This window comes from Ostrinia furnacalis, unplaced genomic scaffold, assembly GCF_004193835.3.
Source record: "Ostrinia furnacalis isolate ACB-3 unplaced genomic scaffold, ASM419383v2 OfSCF4391, whole genome shotgun sequence".
NCBI classification, from domain to species: domain Eukaryota; kingdom Metazoa; phylum Arthropoda; class Insecta; order Lepidoptera; family Crambidae; genus Ostrinia; species Ostrinia furnacalis.
The window spans coordinates 330,720-355,386 of record NW_021134630.1 but is presented as its reverse complement, the minus strand read 5'-3'; the positions used below and the strand labels follow the sequence as shown (position 1 = coordinate 355,386).

The 24,667-nt window shown below is 36.8% G+C and overlaps 4 protein-coding genes across 4 annotated transcripts; 2 read left to right on the top strand and 2 right to left on the bottom strand.

Moving 5' to 3' along the window:
• The first annotated feature begins 810 nt into the window (after positions 1 to 810).
• On the top strand, positions 811 to 3,712 carry LOC114359438 (histidine-rich glycoprotein-like). The gene is made up of 5 exons (XM_028313842.1): positions 811 to 895; positions 2,087 to 2,139; positions 2,366 to 2,737; positions 3,173 to 3,339; positions 3,652 to 3,712. The coding sequence occupies exons 1-5, from the start codon at positions 811 to 813 to the stop codon at positions 3,710 to 3,712; spliced, it is 738 nt and encodes a 245-aa protein (XP_028169643.1).
• Positions 3,713 to 4,372: 660 nt separating this feature from the next.
• On the top strand, positions 4,373 to 24,070 carry LOC114359437 (histidine-rich glycoprotein-like). Its single transcript, XM_028313841.1, has 8 exons — positions 4,373 to 4,451; positions 4,611 to 4,943; positions 5,054 to 5,222; positions 8,631 to 8,662; positions 22,938 to 23,003; positions 23,181 to 23,408; positions 23,656 to 23,822; positions 23,968 to 24,070. The coding sequence occupies exons 1-8, from the start codon at positions 4,437 to 4,439 to the stop codon at positions 24,038 to 24,040; spliced, it is 1,083 nt and encodes a 360-aa protein (XP_028169642.1). The 5' UTR covers positions 4,373 to 4,436; the 3' UTR covers positions 24,041 to 24,070.
• LOC114359467 (cuticle protein 8-like) lies at positions 13,886 to 15,320 on the bottom strand. The gene is made up of 4 exons (XM_028313886.1): positions 15,199 to 15,320; positions 14,795 to 14,971; positions 14,158 to 14,324; positions 13,886 to 13,931 (listed from the first exon to the last, which is right to left on the bottom strand). The coding sequence occupies exons 1-4, from the start codon at positions 15,208 to 15,210 to the stop codon at positions 13,886 to 13,888; spliced, it is 402 nt and encodes a 133-aa protein (XP_028169687.1). The 5' UTR covers positions 15,211 to 15,320.
• LOC114359466 (cuticle protein 7-like) lies at positions 20,392 to 21,919 on the bottom strand. Its single transcript, XM_028313884.1, has 4 exons — positions 21,824 to 21,919; positions 21,420 to 21,596; positions 20,788 to 20,954; positions 20,392 to 20,580 (listed from the first exon to the last, which is right to left on the bottom strand). Exons 1-4 carry the CDS (start codon positions 21,833 to 21,835, stop codon positions 20,535 to 20,537), a joined length of 402 nt encoding a protein of 133 aa, XP_028169685.1. The 5' UTR covers positions 21,836 to 21,919; the 3' UTR covers positions 20,392 to 20,534.
• Positions 24,071 to 24,667: the final 597 nt, after the last annotated feature.

Sequence of the window (24,667 nt, the reverse complement as noted above, 5' to 3'; positions counted from 1 at the left end):
CAGTGGTACAAACAACTCTTGTTGCTTTACGCTATAGTACAGTCGCGGAATAAAAAGGTTCGTCACCTTAGTGTCGGTTTTCGCTTGCACTAGGTACTGTAAGAGTCAAACCTGCCAATATAACAGTGCAAGAAACAGTGCTGCTAACATTTAAATAAATATGACGTTTGCTAACGAATAAGGTTTTGCTTGTTTATTTTTCTATCCCATCAGTGCAATGCAATGATGGATGACATTGACCAATTGACAATAGTTTTTTTTATTTAATAGAAATAATAATGGCAGGTTGAACCAACAAGAAGGTTTTATAGTTCCAAAATACTGAATTGTCTTATCAATGAGATTGACAGTGGGGCGCCACCGTCAATACCGAATCGCTGGTTCCGATTTTTGCCATGTTGGAAACCATATAGTTGAACGATGGTAGCGCCCCACTGTCATTGAGTTTGGTGGGACAGTTCAGCGTGGGTCATCTATAAGTAGTTTATCAATCTAATCTTCTTGACAAGATAAAAACTTTGATCTGAATAATTTTGAACTTTACTGACGAACAGTTAAAGATTTTTTTCTCTAACTCGAGATTATTCTGTAATATAGTTTCAAAAGGTAATATGTGCTCGCGATTCGTTGAAGGAATCAATTTGAAAACTGACGAACCTTTTCATTCCGTGACTGTACATAGAAATAGCTGGAGTGTTGTTTTTATTTCATCGATTTATTTACCCCACTCTGCTCACTAATTGTTGACTCTTCTTTTAACACAAACCGATGGATTTATTAGATAAAAATAATAAACGAGATACTTACATAATGGCCAACGTGGTGGTCGTGTCCGTGCTCGTGTTCGTGGCCGTGGCCTTCTTGTGGGCGCGCCATCGCGACAGCGAGAGATGCGGCAAGTAAGATCTACAAGATTATTAAAGAATTGGATACATAATGTAAAGATTACATTCTATCTGACGCCCGTATTCACAAACATTACTATGAGGTCTTACAGTGCGCACAGGGTGACACACGAACCAATCACAGAGCTCTATTCAACACTGTGAGTTTGATTTGCTGCTTCACTTATACAAGCATGGTTTGTAAATACGGGCGTTAGATAGTCTCGTAATTTCCCAATACTGGAATTGTAAAATTATTTTGTTTTGGACGGTTTAATGTAAACTTTCACTTACGATTTAATCTAAATGAAATACTTGCAGAAAGACATTCTATTGATTTAAGTTTTTAATTATAAAAAAAAACACTATTTTAAAAGCACCTATAATCAAGAGAAAATGACTTCAATTCAAGTTAAAAACGCTTACCTTGAAAAGCATTGTGGCAGAGTTTAAAAATGGTCTCTAAAGTAATTCTTAATTGATTATTGACCACTTCAATGTTCGAATCAAACTAATACCTTTACAATGCGTTAGCTGTTTTTTATACGAATACAGTAAAAACTTCGAAATCCAAATTTTTGCAATAACAATGTAAAACAACCGAAACTGGTTATAATTTATGTGTGATATACTTTTTGCGTGAACGAAAGTACGACCTTGCATGGAACAGGTGTTGTACCAGTTTACCCACGTTTCTTCGGTTTTAATTTTACAACACTTTTACTCTTATTGATTTGGTTTTTTGTTTTTATGTTCAACATTTTTGCCAGTATAATAAAACAGAATTTAAGTAAGTGCCTTCCATGTTTTATTTTATGTTAAAATACATCACAGGAATTATAATAATCTAAAATAGGTATGCTCTATGATAACATATTTATCAAAAGAGTAATTATTTTATTTTACTAGACAATGGTAAATCAAGCGGTCTATAAATCAATTAGTTCAGACGTACTTTTGCTGCTACATTACATAAAGTTGAAACAAAAATGCACTCAATGTAAGCAAAATGACATAATAAAGGTACATTAAGTGCTAATTAAGTCGTAAGACTGGCAAAAATTGCCCTGATTTTTCTGACCTTTAGGGAAAACTGGGGTAAAGTTAAAACAAACCGGTAATAAAGATGACTAATCATCACAAATTGCCAGGGCTAAAGGGTATAAAACCAAGCTTTTGCTCTACAATGGTATCACTTTAAGTGTTCAATTCATTCATCCACATACATCTGGAACCAAGAAAGATGTCCGTCAAGGTAAATAGAGTAAATATTGTTTTATCTGCAATTATTGTGTTTCTATGTAAAAGCGCACCCTGAAAACAGCTAGACACTGTGTGTGCGACAGTGGCATAATATGGCATTCAGTACCATCTAAGTATTCCGATTACTAAGTTGCTTAACAAAGCAATATCATAGTTTCAAAAAGCTGTTAGATATAGAGAAGAGAATCTGTTAAAACTAATAATCTTCTTTTGCACAGACCATAGCCCTCCTTGCGGTCCTGGGCGCTTGCCTGGCTGAAGAGCATCACGCATACTCTTCCCAAAGCATCGTGCGCCACGATATCCACCACGAGCCTCAGACCAAAGAAGAACACGTGATCACTAAAGTGGTTCCAGTCACTCACTACGTGGTACAGAGCCACCATGATGATCACCACGAAGAACCCCATATTGTTGAATACAAACATGAAGAACCCCAAATTGTAGAATACAAACATGAACAGCCTCAGATTGTGGAGTACAAGCATGAAGAACATAAGCACGATGAGCACAAGCCAGCCTTCTCTTCGTACCACATCGAGCGCCATGATGTGCCCGCGGAACCCCCTAAGGACTTTCACAAGTATGACGTAAGTATAGGCACAGTACAAATAATAATCACCTATTTAATTGAAGAGTCGTCACCGCAAAACATCAGATAGCTCATGCTGTCGTGATTTTTATGAAAACTAGAGTGGTGTCGTGGCAGAATATTAATTTGGTGATACGTACTTGTAGCAGTCATGGAAAATTAAGACTGTTTATTAAATAAATTAAACTAATTTAAATAACCCGATTTAGCAAAACTCAGGGTTTGAAATTAATGGAGCGTCATTATCCAGTTTCAAATTAGCTTTTCAAAACTATACCTTGCACATATTTTCAGAAACAAAAATGAATTCAAAATAAAGCTAATTAAACTGAAGAAAGTAGCCGAATAGAGGTTCCAGTTATGTACTATTTGCTATTATAATATCCCTCAAACCGATAGAGGGCGACACGACAATCAATTATTTTCTTCACAGTCTCCCTCCAAGTATGAGTTCGCGTACCAGGTCCACGACCCCCACACCGGCGACTACAAGGAACAGCACGAGACCAGCGATGGGCACGAGGTTAAGGGCGTCTACAGCCTGCACGAACACGACGGCTCCGTCCGCACTGTGACGTACCACGCCGACAAGAAGGCTGGGTATGACAGTTTTGTCCTCGAAATCTTTTTTCTAAAAACATACGGGTCGAATTGAGAACCTCCTCCTTTTTTTGAAGTCGGTTGAAAATCATAAACATTAGACACCCTGTATTGTTCCATTATAACAACATTAAGCCTAGGCGCAGACCACCAACTTTTAGTTGGCTGATAGTTAGGTCGGGCTGTTCATCAGTATGGACGTACATGCACATTACACCGATTTGGTATCGGCCGATTCTTCATACAAAATAGAATCGGGCCCAACAGCTTTGTCTTAAATAGTTACATAACTAAAAATTTTCTATTTTACAGATTCAACGCTGAAGTGAAGCACACCACCAACCACCACACTGAAGAACACAAACATCAATAAACTTTGCAATGAATACGGACTAATTTAAGACAATGTTATACCAGTTATAAATACAACTGTTGAATGTTATGTTACTTATTTAATGCAATAAATTATTTCAAACAGAAAACCAATTCTTTACTCTGTGAATTAAATGCCTAATATGTTTCCTTCCAAAATGGAAATTAAAAGTACATTACGTACGATATATTGAATAACAATAAAACTGACCAATAAGAAAGTATTGAAAGACCATCTGCTCATTTCTAATCGTGAAATCGGGATGATATGACCACTAGTTTCAGAGCTTTTCATTAGATCTTAGATTAATCTTGCCTAGCTTGGGTCAAAAATTATATTTGATGTACCTTTTCTTATCACACTAATTACTATTCTGTTGCTGTACCTACCTAAATAAATAATAAAATAAAATCTCTAAATATTTGTTAACAATAGCAAATGCCATCATAGAACTGTACTTATTAAACATCTTTTAGTTGAAAAAAAGGCATCTAATGCAGTTAAAAATATAATAATCACTACCTAATGTAGGTACACTACAACCACATCGCCAATAAGGGAGTGTGCGGCCTTCGTCTTGAAAGTTTTGGGTAAAAGTATTTAACGGCTCCGTACTATACTTACATTTAATTTTTAATTGACACTGATGTATAAATTGGGGACAAATTTCAATTTCAGCATCAGTTAAAGAACGCTGTTCAATCCAACAACACAAAAAATTAAAATGTATCTCACTAAGGTAATTAAAAATTATTTTCAAATTAGAGGTATTATTTAAAAAAATATTGTTTATTACATCATGAACTTAGCACGATTAAAATTAACCAAGTGTCATTTTTATCTTTTGAGAAACAAAAAATAATAATATGCCTGTTATAAGTTTTCCTTTCCAATGCAGGTCCTTGCCGTGATCGCCTTTGTAGGCGTTTGCAATGCTGCTCATCATTACTCCACCCAGATCAAGCACGAAGTAAAGCATGAGTACAAACATGAAGCGCCCAAGCATGAAGAGCACAAGCATGAAGAGTACAAGCATGAAGAACCCAAGCATGTGGAACACAAGCACGAAGTGAAACACGAGGTGAAGCACGAAGTGAAACACGCAGTGAAGCACGAGGAACACAAACACGAGGCTGAGCACAAGCACTCTCATAAACCAGCCGTCTCCTATACCCACATTGAGCGCCACGACGTGCCCTCTCATCCCCCTAAGGACTTCCACAAATACGATGTAAGTTCTATAAAATAATGCAAATAACCAAATGTCCAAAAAGTTGATACAACCAATATCGTTAAATATCATATTGGGTGTCAAATGGGAACAATATTTTACTATTACAGGGCCCCGCGAAGTACGAGTTCGAGTACAAGGTGCACGACGCCCACACCGGCGACATCAAGCAGCACCACGAGTCCCGCGACGGGCACAAGGTGGAGGGCGCCTACAGCCTGCACGAGCACGACGGCTCCGTGCGCACCGTCAAGTACCACGCCGACAAGAAGACCGGGTAAGACGATAAGCTAATAATCATGACTCACAGGCGAAAGCTGAAACAAAACAATATATTGTACTCTCGTAACTGTACTAGAATTTGTAGTAGTGGGATGTTTTGGTGACAATGGAATAATTATTTTTTTAATCCTGTATTAACCCAGCATCCTCAAAAGATTACACTGACATAATAACAGTAAATATTGTAAAGTCTTCAATAAAATTTGTATTAGTACCTAATTAATCTAATACAATTTTGTTATAATTTCAGATTCAACGCTGAAGTGAAGCACTCCACCAAACACGTTGAAGAGAAGAAGCACCATCACTAAATCGAACAAAATTACCTAGATGGACGTCGATGTAGTTTTAACTTATTTATTTTTGTTATTTAGTCTTTACTAATGACAATAAAAAGTTTTAAATGAATATGTTCCTATTATTTTTTATAAAAAATACTCAAAATCATCTCCAATCCAACGAATATGAATAAAACTGGTACATAGTGGAGTTGTAACAGAAGTGAGCCTATTTCTCTGCACTTATGACTGACAGTAAACTGACCACTTTATGCACTGTGGAGAGCCAGAGAGCAACGAGACGTGGTCAGCTCTATAAACTGTCGTAGGTGCAAAGAAATTGACTTCGTCGTAACTTACCTCTATAACATTTCGGTCTTCCGTACAGGCCATCAAACAGAATTAAGCATCAGGCTATGTTTATTTAAATAAGTATACCATGATGCTCAGTAGAAAATCAGTATCTACTGTTATTGTGAAAAATCTAAAACGTTAAAATAACTAGAAAAGTCAGAATAAGTCCTTGTTGAAGCGGCGCTCCAGGAACTTGACCATCGCCGTAAGGTAGCATCCCTATCGGTTTTCTACAGGCTGCACTTCGGAGAATGTGCGAAAGAATTACACGAATTAATTCCACCAGCCCCCTTCCATCATCGGGGAACCAGCGCAGGTTAGCGTACCATCCCTATATTGTTGACATTCCACCAACCGGTCTGCGATCGCGATCGAACGTCGAGTCTTTCGTCATCGTAGTGCGCACTCGCTAAAATAATATTTTGTATATCTGAAAGTGTTGTGAATGCTTATACTAAAACGTTTGTTTTTATTTGTATAGAGAACAATAGTGTCTAGACAAACCTAAAAAGGATTTAGGACGCTATTTGGATCAAATATGTAATTGCTCAATAATGAATAATAAATAAATAAAAATAAATAATAAATAAATAAGCGTTTCGATGACTCTTTTATAATGCGAACAGCTAGGGACTGGAATTCGTTGCCTGCTGCTGTCTTTCCCGAAAACTATAATCCGGGCCTCTTCAAGGCGAGAGTGAATAAGCTTACAGGGCAGATATGTACCATCCTAGACTGCATCCCACTTAACATCAGGTGCGATTGTGGTCAAATACCTGCCTTGTTATGCATTAAAAAAAAAGAATAGAGGACGCGCGGTGACGACGCGCGCTTTTGGTGTTATGTTATAATGCAAAAAGCAAATTGCATTTAATATGAGACAATAACTATATTGTGAAAGTTAAGTATCCAGTGATTTATGTATGAGAATAGATCTACCGGCCTCTATCATAATAAAAATCTACTTACATTGGTACATTTTAAGTTGACTACAGTAAATAGTGGTCCCTATTTATTTTGTGCTGTGTTTTGTACTAAGTATGCTAATTCGACTAATCAATGAATTCTTGTTATGTTTAAAATTATATCAGTGAAATCTGTCTCGGTTTTATACATGAAAATGTTTTTTAAAGCATTATAAATTATTTCTATAGGTACGTAAGTACTACAATAATTTCAATTCGCAATTAACGAGAGGTTTTGTCGTCTCACTAGGGCACAGATTAAAAATGTTTTAATGTCAGTTGGCCATGTTTGTTTAAGTTTCAGCTGTGTGCCTACCATGAGTTTACGTTAGGTGTGCTCGCTAGCGACTGCGTAAAAAAATGACATTTAAATGTATGACATATTGTGCAGCGCCCCTAGCGGCTACTTTCAAGAAATAAAATCTTCATAGAATTTTTTGACGTATTCGCTAGCGAGCTCACCTAACGTAAACTCATGGTAGGCACACTGAATTCTAAAACATTCGACTGTATGTTCGAAATTTATTTCGAGTACAATTTATTTTAATGTAAGGGTTCGTTTTCTCGGTAATTCAGTTTTGCTTTGATTGTTGTGTGAACACATTTTGTGTTTCAAATTCGAATCAAATTCAATTGAATTAATAACGTTCACTCGAACATCCCTGTGTTCGAGTGAACGTCAAACGGGATCCTGCAAAAAACAGTTCTTGCAAAAACGGAATGATCCGTGGGAACAAGCCCTTAGTGAAAGGTTGATATCGAAACTATTAATGATTGCAAATGAATCAAGTAAGGCTCTATCCTAAGACTTGAGCGACCCACATGTTTACTTAGATACATAGATAGGTACGTAAATACAATCCGTATAGTATTGTAATTACCTAACTAGTTTGTCGGCCGTTTGGTGTAGTGGTTCAGAAAGGACTACTATGCCGAGAGGTCCCGGGTTCGATTCCCGGCCGGGCAGAAATTGAAAAGATGAATTTAAATTTCTGTGACGGGTCTGGGTGTTAACTATGTATGTATTAAAAAAAAAGTATACAAAGTAGTATATCCGTTAAGTTAGCACCCATAACACAAGCATTAAGTTGCTTAGGTACTTTGGGGCTACCTGGCCTGGCGCTGTGTGAAATTGTCTAAAGATTTATTGTTATTATTTATTTGTGATGTCACAATACACCTCGAAGTGACGCCGTTTCCAGGAATTTTATAGTTGTTGGACAGTAAAAAATACTATGTTTGACGGTTTATAAAAACAGAGAGGACATGATTATGGGAGAAAAGGAAAAGCTACAACGAAACATACCTAACACAAATATTCTAATTTTCGAATAAACCAAATTGATATAATTAAAAATAGGATAATGTTGTCAGTCAACGTATCTTTCTTTGTTATGGCATTTGAATCGAATTAACCCTATGCGAATGAAAACGAAACTACAAAGGTTTGAGTAAGCCATCTCTTCAAGTCTGACACCAGATTTTTCTAATGCATCTACAGTTATTTTATACAAAATAGGTACATAATATAAAATAAGTTCATAAATACTATTTAAGCATTTTTCATACCATCCATTACCATAGAGAACGTTCGTCTTTTATTTGTAAGAAATAGATTAAAAAGTACTTTCATCTTGATCTGAAAGGTTCTTTGTAATTTCTATGATGATAATATCTTTTAATAAAAATAAGCGTGTAATATTTTCATGTTTTTTATTATCATCAAAACTAAATAACGAAAATAAATATAACATCAACATCATTTTAAATGTACGTCATTGTTTTCAATTTAGTGGTGGTGTTTCTCTTCAACGTGTTTGGTAGTGTGCTTCACTTCAGCGTTGAATCTGGAATTAAAATAAATATTGATTAGGCTAAGCGCCTTAAGTTGCTTACATTATAATCTGAATATTGTAGGTAAAGTCTATTTTGTTTGTTATAGGAAGGATTCAACAACTTTCTTAAATTCAATCAATACAAGAATTCTATCGAAAGTGCTCCATTGTTTTATAGCGTTTGCTTGAAATGAGGGTTTTCGCGAATGAAAGATCCGCTAGATGGCAATACGTAGACGCGAGGTCCAAATGCTGCATGATTGATTGATTGATGTCAAAATCCACCAATCACGCAGCAGTCAGACCCCACATCCACGTCCCGCCATCTAGCGGATCTTTCATTCGCGAAAACCCTCATTGATGAATTTGTTGTCGTCTTACCCGGTCTTCTTGTCGGCGTGGTACTTGACGGTGCGCACGGAGCCGTCGTGCTCGTGCAGGCTGTAGGCGCCCTCCACCTTGTGCCCGTCGCGGGACTCGTGGTGCTGCTTGATGTCGCCGGTGTGGGCGTCGTGCACCTTGTACTCGAACTCGTACTTCGCGGGGCCCTGCGATAGAAAATANTAATTTACGGCCAATTTATATGGAAAGCTTTTGCTTTTCGACAGTAAGCTTAAAGTGACAAAAAGGCCATCTGTCAAAAATTTATTTCGGTAACGAAGGTCAGTGACTTTCATCGTGTAGTCAGGCAGATTTTGGTTATTTTTAGCAACGAAATCTGTAGTAGGTACCTTATGAAATTACTATAAAGTATGATTTTATTCATGTCTACCTCTAGAGACTCTAACATCTTCATCAATAAGATTCAGATAGATTAGTGAAGTTCCGAATGATGTCACTAACTAGTTCCAGATTGAATAAAGTTTTTGCATAAAATCAGTCACTTCCAAATTATTTCACAGTATTCGTTGTCACAGATTAACCTCAATCCGTTACGGTAATAGGTACAATCATAGGTACTTAATGTTAACCGAGGTGTTCAGTGATGGTGCAATTATATCAATTTTCAATAAGATATTCACTCTTAGTTTTCATTCTAAATGTGGTTTACGTACTGTAACATTTCACTGTGAGCGAAACCACAGCGAAGCACACACGAGCAACGGTTTTCGCGCCGTCTGCCCGCCCAACTTGATAAGCCTGAAATTAACAAGGCTGCTGCGATGCGCNCTTCTGCAGGCGATGTGACATACCTACTTGAGTCGAATCGCAAGCCCTATAAATGCTTGCATAATATAACTTATTTTAAATAACCTCCTCCTTTTTTGAAGTCGGTTAAAAAAGGTGACAGTAAGGTACATTTAACATTCATCCTGCATTTTTTTTAAATCCATCTCACTTGTAGATAATACACCAAGTCCGGCGACTTGGTGTCGGCGGCCTTATTTCAGAATCTTGTCACCGTTTTTGTTTGTCGGCGAAAAGTCGCTGACTCATGTCGGTCGATCGTCAGGACTGCATTATTGAACGGCATAAAGTGTTAGAAAAGACGCAAAATAGAATTTCAGTTCAACTTTAAGAAATAATGCTATACAAAGAACATTATTTTGATTTAATTATTATTATATTTGCCGAACAAGTTCTCTGTAATTTTGAGACATTAGATACCTATATATTGGCTAGGAAAAAATGGACTGCTCAAATTAACCCTTAAAATGTTGTCGGCATATTAACATAATAAAATTTCATGTAATTTACATAACTCAGGTAGTACAGTTTTCATAAAGATTCCGAAATGAAAAAAATTTACACCTAGGCCCAGTTTTTTTATTCTTAGTTTTAAAATAACTAATTGTTAAATTTTCTACTAATGGTTAAATATTAACAAAATGTAAACAAATAGTTTAAAAAATGTAGAATTCAAGCGAACCATTGTCATTGTCACCACTTGTCATTTGACATATATCAAGACCATTGGTTATTTTAACTACGAATCAAAAAACCGGGCCTAAATAGGTATGTAGTTTCCAATTTACTTTTATTTCATTAAGTCTGTATAGCGCATGGAATTTATTTCTCTTTTTTTCTGTTTGTGTTACAAGCTTTCGAAATTCTTTGAACCTAGCATACAATTATTTTTTTCTTTTTAGTACAACTGCATTTCAGGATAAAGCTTGTTTTAAAAAAGTTATTTTTTATTATAATGTTATTTTACACTTTTTAGTTGTGTCTCAATCTCAGTGCCCTGGTCATCATTTAGCACCAAAGTGCTCGGGAACGTCCGGAACGGGACTATTCCCACCTCTCGTTCCCACCACTGCAACTCCTGTGTAGCCAGCATCTACAGCTTGACCGCCACAAAAACCCAACCAATGAAGGTCAAGTTTGTCCCGGGGGAAAGTTAAACTGTTATTGGACCCGCAACGAAATTCANTATTTCTCACTTTGCTAGCTGATAAACTATTTGTTTTATTCTACTGTTCACTTTTATGCAAAAATCAGGTGGCCTGGGCCCATAACCTGATGAATTTAAATAAAAATAGTTTAAATTTAGCAGACGCAGTTTTATTGCAGAGAGATTACCACAGACAACAAGATGGCGACATAGAGCGATTTGTCTATTAACTAGAGACGTAACTACATACTAGTGTAAATCTGCTGAATCGGTAAATAGGGTTCAATATTAATAAATACAACAGTTTGTAAATAAATTTGTTATTATTTGTCTACATCTTTGTATCATTTCATATCTGAAAATAACACACTGCTAAATAAAACATTAGTACACCAACGTAACGAATACAACTATACCCATTATGAGATACCTTTTAAAAATTCATAAGAACCTTAGCTTTGATTGCAAAAATTAAAATAGGTACAAAATAATTATTAATGTTTATCAAATAACATTAACTTTTTTGTTTTGCATCTTGCTCGAAAAAAATTAGGAAACAATTGCCAAACGAAAAGAACACTAATTTAGAAAAAAGTTTCTTGCTGGCCAGACGCGCGGTCATGAAGTTTGGTCGTATGCGACCTTCACAATTTATTTCTCTTTTATTAGGTGGCAACTAAACCTCTTTGCCCATCTAGGGGCAGGCAGGCTGCCATACCTATACCACAGAATAATAATAAGTAACGCTCGTAGTCACAAACATTACTATGAGGTCTCACAGTGCGCGTGGATGCACAGGGTGACACACGAACCAATCACAGAGCTCTATTCAACGCTGTGCGTTCGATTTGCTGTTTCACTTAAGCAAGCATCGTTTGTGAATATGGGTGAAGGAATTTTTCTAACATATTGCAATAATTTATTTCGTCTTAATTTATAGTATTGCCCATCCAGGAGCAGACTATTCAGCACAGTTAAACTAATGCTAAATGTTCTTTGTTACATATTGTAATGTGCGATAAACTTCATATAAAAACAACCTTCTTGAACAAACTGATATCAGAAATATTGTAGTACCGTATCCTACCAATTAGTTCCAGATTTAAACACAGACAAAATTAATAGCCTTCCTCAAGTAGAGGCTTAAGTTAATTCATAAATAATAGTCTAGCCATTTCTGAGACAAGCATTAGATAAGAACAAAAATAATCATCACCATCATCATCATTTCAGCCATAGGACGTCCACTGCTGAACATAGGCCTCCCCTAATGCTTTCCACGTTGATCGATTGGCAGCGGCCTGCATCCCGCGCTTCCCTGTTACCTTTACGATGTCGCCGGTCCACCTTGTAGGTGGACGTCCCACGCTGCGTTTTCCGGTACCTACGCGGCCTCCATTCCAGAACCTTGCTGCCCCATGGGCCGTCAGTTCTGCGTACTATATGCCCTGTCCATTGCCACTTCAGCTTGCAGTAAGTAGTGAACAAATAAATAGTATTTTTTTACATAATAATCGCACCGTACACATATTTAGTTAACTTTTTAATTTAAATTTATAAACGGACACTTCAATTTCAACAACCCGACAATTTTAATCGAAAACCAGAAGTCAGAACTTTTTCAATGTAATTAAAATAATTCCTCCTAGATGGATGGGAAAAAATCCGTTTTAGATAATAATGTTATTATGCTAGGAAAATATCGGACGGCTCAAGTTAACCCTCAAAAAATGTTGTCGGCATAATAACTTTCGTCACAAAATTCATCACTTATTTTGTAAAACATATTGGACGTTTTGTATAAATTATTTTTCCCAAATGTAAGAACTGAAAATACTCGACAGAAGAAGGCCTTATACGGCTTGGGTAATGCAATGCACCTAGGATTTATGAAAAAATTTGTTGAATAAAATTTCATGGAATTTACATAACTCAGGCACTGGCAGTCCTACAGTTTTCATAAAGATTCCGAAATTTATTTATTTTATTTATTTATTTAAGGACAACCAACAAAACATACACCATACATTCACAAATTAAAAAATTGTACACTAGTTTCCAATTTTACTTTTAGTTCATTAAGGGCTATTGTTACTCGTACTACACTAAACAGTTAGCTCCACTGGCGATTAACATGACTCTACACTGGCACCATCCTGATTAGGGTAAATGCGACAGCCCTCCTACCACTTCAGCACTTACGTCCGTATTCACAAATGATGTTGGCTTATGTGATGCACCAAATCGAACGCACAGCGTTGAATAGCGCTGTGCACTGTAAGATCTCATAGTAAAGTTTGTGAATACGGTCGTTAATTAGCGCCACTGTCTTCGCTACTAACAAGGTGACAGTGACCTACTCTACAGCGGTGCCAACTGGTGAACGCTAAAATGATAGCTCTCGTTATTTGGGCATAAAACATTAAAATTACTGATATTTTCACAAACCTTTTATATCATAGGTCGACTTTGTTTTATACTATGTAATGATTTACTTGCGTTAATTTATTTATAGAAACCAACAAACTATGTAATACATTTTAAAATATAACTTATTATGCCCGATCCCCAAATAACCTAATACAGGTTCTTCTTCTTTGGTTTAAGCCGATGAACTTGCGTTTCTAATACAGGTTGTACAGTAGTACTTTAACTTTGACAACCATCAAAAATCTGTCAATCTCCATACAAAAACACCGGTTATAGTTTATACCTAGTTACCGTTCGAGAGCGCCATTGGAAACATCGAGCTCTTAAAACTTTTTCTTCTATTCAAGGAGCTTAATTGAATAATACAAAGAAATACTAGAGAATATTCATTTATTATACCTATCAACATTCAACACTTAAACTAAGATGCAACATACAAAATAATCGTAACATTTGATACACATTAGTGGTGATGGTGGTGGGTGATGTGCTTGACGGCGGCTTCGAATCTGTAAAAAGAAAAACATGTTAGTATGTATTTGAATTCATTTTTTTTTAGGTAATGCATAAAACAAGTCAAGAAATCTTATTTTTAAATTTGTACGCTGCAGCACCGATACCAGAAAGTGCATTTTTAATCGAAAATCTAAATCTACAAACGGTTATTTTGACTGATAAGTCAAATCTTAGATATAAGATCTAATTGATTAAGTTTGTTATAATTTGTAAGCTCACCCGGTGTGCTTGTCGCTGTGGTAGTGGACGTCTCTGACGGAACCATCAGGCTCGTGCAGAGAGTAGTAGCCCTTTACGACATCTCCGTCGCGAGTCTCGTGCTGGCTCTTGAGGTCGCCGGTGTGCTTGTCCTCTACTTTGTACTCGAACTCGTACTTAGGGTGAGCCTGGTGGACCAACAATATCAATCATTGTGTTGGATCAAAAAAATTACTCCGTAGAACATTGTTGTTCTTTTGAAAGTTAACGTGTACGATTTTGGCTGGGTGAGTAACATGCTCACATAATAATCATAGTGGTGTTCATGTTTCTCCTCTTGCATCTCCGTCAGCAGTACCCCTGCTGACGGAGATGCAAGACCGCCGTGACAACAGAGGGCCCCGCTAAAAATCAGTTTCAAGACAAGCCCTGGCGGTCACCCTTTTTGTCAGATGGGCACAAGCAGTTAATTGTCCACTTGTTTATTTCTCTCTCTTTTAATCTATTTCTTGCCTGCTTGTATACCTTTCTTGCAAATAAAAAGTTTTCTATTCAATTCTATTCTATTATATTCATGTCCGCCGTGTCCTGTATCGTTAACTTTTTATTTTTGTAAATAAGGATATTTTACTGATACTCTATATAAGGGCGTACTTACATAGTAATCGTAGTGAAGTTCATGATGTCCGTGTTTGTCTTTTACTTCAACTGTGACTTTCTCTGGTTTGCCGTCGTGGCGCGAGATGTGCTGGGCGGAGTATGCGTGGTAGTGCTCGTGGTGGCCGTGGTCGGACTGAGCAGCTACTGCGGCTACCAGAGCGGAGATGCACAATACCTGACAGAATAAAACGCATTATTTTACCAGTGTCCAATGGTCACAGACCTTGATGTCTCTAAACTAAAAATTGTGGGTTCGATTTCCATTTGGGACACACATGATAGTTAATGTAAAAACACTTGGTGTAGTTCCTCAGATTGATTTATTAGGACATTATATCCAATTGAGAACCTCCTCCTTTCTTTGAAGTCGAATAATAAAATATTTCCAATTTATTCAATTACCTTAAAGAACATTGTTACTGTTATCCTTGTGAAGTGCAGTGGTGAACTGATACTGATAATTAAAATTCGGCGATTTTTATAATCGCCTGAATTCGAGTTATCAAACCGTTTTGCAATAAAGAAATGCACTCGTATGTCGCATTGCACTGAAATGTGTCCACTCTGTGCTGTACTTTTATTTGGAAAACCGGTATTAAGCAGGTTCAAGATCTCAATATTGCTTATCGTTAATTTCATTATCAATACACCATTTGCATCCCAAAACTGAACTTTGTTGGAATTTGCAGTCGTTGAGCATAATAATTAACAACTGTAAAACTGGAAAATACTATACATCTATATTGCTCGCAGTAATACATTGCCTTCCGGATGTTACCTCCAAGCATATGCAGATGATGTTTTATTAATTGTTCACTCACATAACATTCAGCATCTAGAATCATCTACCAACTTAGCACTAAATAAAATTTTAGAATGGGGTGAGAGCGTTAAATTAGAATTTGGACCATCTAAAACACAAGTAATTGGATTTACTAACAAATCAGAATATTGTAAAATTAAAGTTCATGGACAAAATAATAATATAGCCTTTGTAGATCAAATTAAATATCTAGGGATTATTATCGATAAACGATTAAATTTCATTAAGCATTCTCAACACGCGATAGATAAAGTTAAAAAAATATTTTACAAAATTGTCACCTTTGTACGACCCACATGGGGAATTCATCCAGAAAATATCAAAATAATTTATAAACAAGTCATCGAACCCATTATTTCTTACGCAGCTAGTATTTGGTCTGGAGCACTCAAATATAAATGTGTTCGAAAACGCCTACTTTCCATACAACGGCTCTTTGCGATCAAAATTGTTCAAGGCTTTCGTACTATCAGTACTCCAATATCTATTAGTCTAGCTCAATTAATACCATTGACAGCTAAAATAACAGAAATAGCTAATACTGAAAGAACTAAAATTCTTGGTACCACAACAGTTATACCTGAAGATGTCTCTATAGAAACTCCCGCATCCACAATAGAACTTCTCCATCCATCTTTAAGACCCTCCATCAATTTTCAAGAAATTTCCTCCGCTGAAGATGTAGATAAATTAAATACTAAGGAATATTGGCAAATTTATACAGATGGAAGCAGACACGATGACAGAGTAGGAGCCGCGTATGTTGTAATACATCCAAATAACGACCGTACTATCAAAAAACTAAAACTCCACCATTACTGCTCAGTTTTCCAGGCCGAACTTTTTGCAATGGAAAAAGCTTGTAAATGGATCATCGACAACCAAGTCAAGCGCGCTATTATCTTTTCAGATTGTAAGTCCGGCCTCACCGAAATTTCTAATCCTAACACTCGAAATCAGATTGCTGTTAATATACACCACTTAATCCATAAAGCTCATGTTGCACGATTAACCATCGAGTTTATATGGGTCAAGGCTCATGTAGGCATTGGTGGTAATGAGGCAGCTGACTTGGCTGCTAAGGCTGCGGCTTCATTAGAGACAATTCCCGATTTTAATAAAGTTCCCATAAGCTACATTAAACACAAAAATAAAATAATATCAGAACAGGAATCCAAAAAACTCTACTCTACACCAGATAATTGCGCGTACACTAAATCCTGGCTCCCTTCGTATGAAAATCTTATCGAGTTCATATCACATATCAAACCCTCCTTTTCTATTACTCAGTTACTCACAAACCACGGATACCATAAAGAATACCTCCACAGATTCAAGATTACTGACAATGACACATGTCCCTGTGATAATATAACCACCCAATCAATGTTGCATCTCGTTCAGGACTGCCCAAGATTTCAATCAACAAGACTTAGCCATAATATAGTTTGCCAAATTTACAACATCGACCCATTCAATTTCCAACAAATTATAACCAAGCAAGATTCCATAACAACATTTACCACCCACATTGAAAACATAGTTAGCAACCTAAAATCTTTCAACAATTAAAATTCTAAATCACGTAGGAGAGAGCAACGCGTAAACCGATAGCGCCGCGCTCTCTCTGAAATTAAAAAATGCCCAAATTTAAAAAAAAAAAAAAAAGACCCCATTAAACTAAAACAGCCTCACAACAAACAAAAACTCTTCAAGAGCTAAATTTAAGAAATTATGTTTGAAATTACATGAAAATACTTACACCTATTGCTGTAACTTTCATATATCATCATCATAATAATTTTCGACAAAATGCTGCAAAAAGTGTCTCCTGCCAAGGATTTCTACAACGACCAGACCTGCGCTGTCTGCATCTGAATGCTTCTCGTGACCACCACCAAAAGGTTCTATCAGTGGAATATTCTACAGCTATAGCACAAAAGTATGCAAATAAGGACTCGCGCTCACAGGTGAATTTTGTCACCGTGGTAGGATGTTTTAGAACTCTATAGACAAGAATAAGTACTAAGTTGTCTCTCTTTTTCTCTTTATAAAATTTTAAAATAAAAAGATAATANATACAGATGGAAGCAGACACGATGACAGAGTAGGAGCCGCGTATGTTGTAATACATCCAAATAACGACCGTACTATCAAAAAACTAAAACTCCACCATTACTGCTCAGTTTTCCAGGCCGAACTTTTTGCAATGGAAAAAGCTTGTAAATGGATCATCGACAACCAAGTCAAGCGCGCTATTATCTTTTCAGATTGTAAGTCCGGCCTCACCGAAATTTCTAATCCTAACACTCGAAATCAGATTGCTGTTAATATACACCACTTAATCCATAAAGCTCATGTTGCACGATTAACCATCGAGTTTATATGGGTCAAGGCTCATGTAGGCATTGGTGGTAATGAGGCAGCTGACTTGGCTGCTAAGGCTGCGGCTTCATTAGAGACAATTCCCGATTTTAATAAAGTTCCCATAAGCTACAATTCCCACGGGAACAGGAATTAGCGGGAAAATCCTTTTGTATGAAAAATCTAAACGCTTAACGGAAGTTAGACGCTTGAAATTTGGCATGTAGGTACCTTAGTAAACTCAAAGCTTAGTTACAACAAGGAATTCCCGAAATTCCCACAGGAATTAGCGGGAAAATCCTTTTGTATGAAAAATCTAAACCGCTTAAGTAGACCTGAAGTGATGCAGTGACCGCGCGCTCTCCGCCCTCTATCTCGAAAACGGTTCACCGTATAAAAAAAGTTTTTAAACAAAATTTGTAGAGAATTTAGTATTCTACGATATTGATAATAAATACAAATAGCAAAAAACCCACAGGAAATGAGATATTTCTAAAAAAAGCGCAAAAAACCGATTTTTGTGACCGTTGACCTTGAAATTTAATAGTTGCTTACACCCTACCATATGTAGCTTTTGAGACAACTTTTAGGGTGTCAATATACACGTATTTACAGACTTACAGCTGGGTATCTCGAATTCCGAGGTGAACTTACTATAATGACTGGACTAATAGGTATATTTTTGGCTTCTGCAGGCGATGTGACATACCTACTTGAGTCGAATCGCAAGCCCTATAAATGCTTGCATAATATAACTTATTTTAAATAACCTCCTCCTTTTTTGAAGTCGGTTAAAAAAGGTGACAGTAAGGTACATTTAACATTCATCCTGCATTTTTTTTAAATCCATCTCACTTGTAGATAATACACCAAGTCCGGCGACTTGGTGTCGGCGGCCTTATTTCAGAATCTTGTCACCGTTTTTGTTTGTCGGCGAAAAGTCGCTGACTCATGTCGGTCGATCGTCAGGACTGCATTATTGAACGGCATAAAGTGTTAGAAAAGACGCAAAATAGAATTTCAGTTCAACTTTAAGAAATAATGCTATACAAAGAACATTATTTTGATTTAATTATTATTATATTTGCCGAACAAGTTCTCTGTAATTTTGAGACATTAGATACCTATATATTGGCTAGGAAAAAATGGACTGCTCAAATTAACCCTTAAAATGTTGTCGGCATATTAACATAATAAAATTTCATGTAATTTACATAACTCAGGTAGTACAGTTTTCATAAAGATTCCGAAATGAAAAAAATTTACACCTAGGCCCAGTTTTTTTATTCTTAGTTTTAAAATAACTAATTGTTAAATTTTCTACTAATGGTTAAATATTAACAAAATGTAAACAAATAGTTTAAAAAATGTAGAATTCAAGCGAACCATTGTCATTGTCACCACTTGTCATTTGACATATATCAAGACCATTGGTTATTTTAACTACGAATCAAAAAACCGGGCCTAAATAGGTATGTAGTTTCCAATTTACTTTTATTTCATTAAGTCTGTATAGCGCATGGAATTTATTTCTCTTTTTTTCTGTTTGTGTTACAAGCTTTCGAAATTCTTTGAACCTAGCATACAATTATTTTTTTCTTTTTAGTACAACTGCATTTCAGGATAAAGCTTGTTTTAAAAAAGTTATTTTTTATTATAATGTTATTTTACACTTTTTAGTTGTGTCTCAATCTCAGTGCCCTGGTCATCATTTAGCACCAAAGTGCTCGGGAACGTCCGGAACGGGACTATTCCCACCTCTCGTTCCCACCACTGCAACTCCTGTGTAGCCAGCATCTACAGCTTGACCGCCACAAAAACCCAACCAATGAAGGTCAAGTTTGTCCCGGGGGAAAGTTAAACTGTTATTGGACCCGCAACGAAATTCATCAGAAGAACATAGGAGGAGTTCGAAAGTGCTCGGGAAGTATAATCCAACGAACCCAAATTCGATAAGTTTCCGCCGTTTCGTTTAAGAGTTCCTATGGCCACCTTCTGACTCCATCATCAGGACCCTGGAAATCATCTAGCACTAAACTACTCGAAAAGACAAATCCAACGAACCCATATTCGATGAGTTTCTGCCGTTTCGTTTAGGAGTTGCTATGGCCAGCTCCTGACTCCATCATCAGACCAGCTTAATGGTACCATACTATTGCATTGTCATCGTACTTACATAAGCATACCCAATTAATTTCAGCTCAATCGGTTGGGGAGAAGTGGTCTTAAATTCAGTTGCAAGATTTGTCCCACACATACTAACAAGTGAAGTCAATATAAAGCTTGTAATAATAATAAAGCTTCTAAAAAGCTTGTAATAATAATAAAAAGAACTGTATTATTCATTAATAAAAAAAAATTAAATATTTTTCCTTCAAAATATTTAGTTAATCTTTTTTTTTGCCATTGGAAACTTTTTGTTCTATTCAAGGAGCTTAATATGTTGAATAATACAAAGAAATACTAGAGAATATTCATTAATTATACTTATCAACATTCAACACTTAAACTAATATGCAACATACAGAATAATCGTAACATTTGATACACATTAGTGGTGATGGTGGTGGGTGGTGTGCTTGACGGCGGCTTCGAATCTGTAAAAAGAAAAACATGTTAGTATGTATTTGAATTAATTTTTTTTAGGTAATGCATAGAACAAGTCAAGAAATCTAATTTTTAAATTCGTACGCTGCAGCACGGACCAGAAAGTGCATTTTTAATCGAAAATCTAAATCTACGAACGGTTATTTTGACTTATCTAAGATCTAATTGATTAGGTTTGTTATAATTTGTAAACTCACCCGGTGTGCTTGTCGCTGTGGTAGTGCACGTCCCTGACGGAACCATCAGGCTCGTGCAGAGAGTAGTAGCCCTTCACGACATCTCCGTCGCGGGTCTCGTGCTGGCTCTTGAGGTCGCCGGTGTGCTTGTCCTCTACTTTGTACTCGAACTCGTACTTAGGGTGAGCCTGGTAGACCAAAAATATCAATCATTGTGTTGGATCAAAAAAATTACTCCGTAAAACATTGTTTTTCTTTTGCAAAGTTAACGTGTACGATTTTAGGGCAGGGTGAGTAACATGCTCACATAATAATCATAGTGGTGTTCATGTTTCTCCTCTTGCATCTCCGTCAGCAGGGGTACGCCGTGACAACAGAGGGCCCCCGCTGAAAATCAGTTTCAAGACAAGCCCTGGCGGTCACCCTTTTTGTCAGATGGGCACAAGCAGTTAATTGTCCATTTGTTTATTTCTCTCTCTTTTAATCTTATATATCTTTATTTCTTGCCTGCTTGTATACCTTTCTTGCAAATAAAAAGTTTTCTATCCAATTCTATTCTATTATATTGATGTGCGCCGTGTCCTGTAACGTTGACTTTTTATTTTATACAAATAATAATATTTTATTGATACTCTATGTAAGGGCGTACTTACGTAGTAATCGTAGTGAAGTTCATGATGTCCGTGTTTGTCTTTCACTTCAACAGTGACTTTTTCTGGTTTGCCGTCGTGGCGCGAGATGTGCTGGGCGGAGTAGGCGTGGTGGTGGCTGTGGTGGCCGTGGTCGGACTGGGCGGCCACTGCGGCTACCAGAGCGGCGATGCACAATACCTGACAGAATAAAACGCATTATTTTACCAGTGTCCAATGGTCACAGACCTTGATGTCTCTAAACTAAAAATTGTGGGTTCGATTTCCATTTGGGACACACATGATAGTTAATGTAAAAACACTTGGTGTAGTTCCTCAGATTGATTTATTAGGACATTATATCCAATTGAGAACCTCCTCCTTTCTTTGAAGTCAAATAATAAAATATTTCCAATTTATTCAATTACCTTATAGAACATTGTTACTGTTATCCTTGTGAAGTGCAGTGGTGAACTGATACTGATAATTAAAATTCGGCGATTTTTATAATCGCCTGAATTCGAGTTATCAAACCGTTTTGCAATAAAGAAATGCACTCGTATGTCGCTTTGCAGTGAAATGTGTCCACTCTGTGCTGTACTTTTATTTGGCAAACCGGTATTAAACAGGTTCAAGATCTCAATATTGCTTATCGTTAATCATTTTATCGATACAAACTTTTGTATCCCAAAACTGAACTTTGTTGGAATTTGTATTTGTTGTTGTAAAACTGGAAAATACAATACATCTATATCGCTCGCAGTAATACATATTACTACGACCCCATTAAACTAAAACAGCCTCTCAACAAACAAAAACTCTTCAAGGGCTAAATTAAAGAAATTGTGTTTGAAATTACATAAAAATACTTACACCTATTGCTGTAATTGTCAAGTACCTACCTATCATCATAATAATTTTGGACAAAATGCTGCAAAAAGTGTCTCCTGCCAAGGATCTCTACAACGACGACAAGACCTGCGCTGTCTGCATCTGAATGCTTCTCGTGACCACCACCAGAAGGTTCTATCAGTGGAATGTTCTACAGCTATAGTTTTTGAAAACGTTAAAAACTTACCACAAAAGTAACCCTAGTTAAGGCCACAACATGCGAATAAGGACTCGCGCGCACAGGTGAATTTTGTCACCGTGGTAGGATGTTTTAGAACTCTATAGACAAGAATAAGTACTACTTTGTCTCTCTTTTTCTCTTTATAAAATTTTTAAAATAGAAAGATAAAATATATTTGTCACAGTGACAAGAGTCATCCACGAAAAGATAATCACGTTATATCCACAGTAATCGACGACAGTTTACAGAACATAACTCAGAGATTATCACGCAAGCTCGCTTCAGTCAAAATACATCCATAAGATTAAGTAGGTATTTAGGCGCCTTCATAACTTTGCCCGTGTCAAGGACACGTTTACACTCACGCACTTAATGAAACGGGTTTTACTACTGTTACGACTACTTTCTTAAGAAAACTGAACAGGTGCAAATTTTGCTATGGAGTATTTAAGAGATATGAATTAAATCAGCATTATCATTCAACTTACAACATTTGTAGGGTCAACAGCACCAAAAAATTAAACATGTTTTCTAAGGTAACCAAAAAGTTATTGTCACTTGGAATTGACTACTATGTATAAAGTATACATATATACTTGAGCTGTAATAATTATTCATTCATTATTCAATATTAGTTGTCAAAAAGTTGCAAAATAAAATAAAATATTACTTCAATATGTATATAATTCTAACAAAATACGTATTTCGTTTAGATCGTCATCGTTGCGGCAGCTCTTGCCGTGGCTGCGGCGCGGCCTCAGGGCGGGCACGAGCACGGGCACGCGTACTCGTCGCAGAGCATCGTGCTGCACCAGAGCCACGGCCACGAGGCGCAGAGCCACGGCCACCAGGTGCAGAGCCACGGCCACCAAGAACAGAGCCACGGCCACCAGGCACAGCAGAGCCACGGCCACGAGGAGCACCATCACACTGACTACTACGTAAGAACTTGTCTAGATTACATGATCGCAAGATACTAGAGAACTACTACATCCACATGCATTTGCTCGTAAATCGCGTGCTAGTCGCGAGACCTCACTCGCGCGTTCTCAGTGTTTCAGTTCAGTCCAGTTATTAGGGACACAGTGGTTTAGTCCAGCCTGTGATACGAGTATTAGAAAAAGAAGCGTGCAAAGAGAGCTAGCGGGAGCGTCTGAGCTGTGTAAAATGTAATATTTTCTGTTACAGGCGGAGCCTCATTACTCGTACGAGTACAAAGTGCAGGACCCGCACACGCACGACAACAAGTACCACCACGAGACCCGCAAAGGCGACCAGGTAAAGGGCGTTTACAGCCTGCACGAAGCTGACGGCTCCGTACGCATCGTTGAGTACACCGCCGACAAACACAATGGGTAAGTTAAAAATTTTACTCCATGTTTGTTTTGTTTTATTTCAATCGCAGTATTAGGCAATGGTCTACACTAGCGCTTACCTAAATCCTGCGAATAATATTATTACATGACCTGATAATTTAATCAAATCGTTATTCTCTTATAGATTCAACGCCATCGTGAAGCACGAAGGCCACGTCCAGCACATCGTCCCCGAGCACCACCACTCGCACCATTAAATAACTACCTCTTAAGCTGTGATACTACCTGTTGACTCTTGATAATGTTTTGTTAAGTTTTGTAAATATAGAAAATCCATTTCTAAAAACGTTTCGTACTTTTAAATTCCCTGACCCTAACCACTCTGAGGCTGAGTTGCACCATCTTACTTTAACTTTGACAAACGATAAAAATCTGATAAACTCCATAAAAAAGCACCGGTTAAGCCTATGTTTACAGAAACGAAGCTCATGCAAACAAACAATAAAATCTTTCTTCTTGGAAAGACACTAACAGTGGCTTATTTAAAATGAAGTTTTAAGGTTAAATCTAAAGTAGTAGAACAAATTTCTGCCCCTGTCTCTTTTAATTTACATTGTTTGGGCATGATAATTTTTAGTTTTAATAACTTTTTTAGACCATAGTTTATGACTACGAGTTTAATAAGCCACCTAAACCCAAATAAATTATGATCTCATTACCTTTTTTAACTAAAAGTATAAAATCAATCACCTTTCACATTTATAAGCAAGCACCAGTTATTTATAAGTGATATCTTCTTTATTTATATATGTTACAGGAAATGTATGAATTCTAGGAATTGTATACTATTCCTAGGAAATGTATACAATTCCGAAGCTATTTAG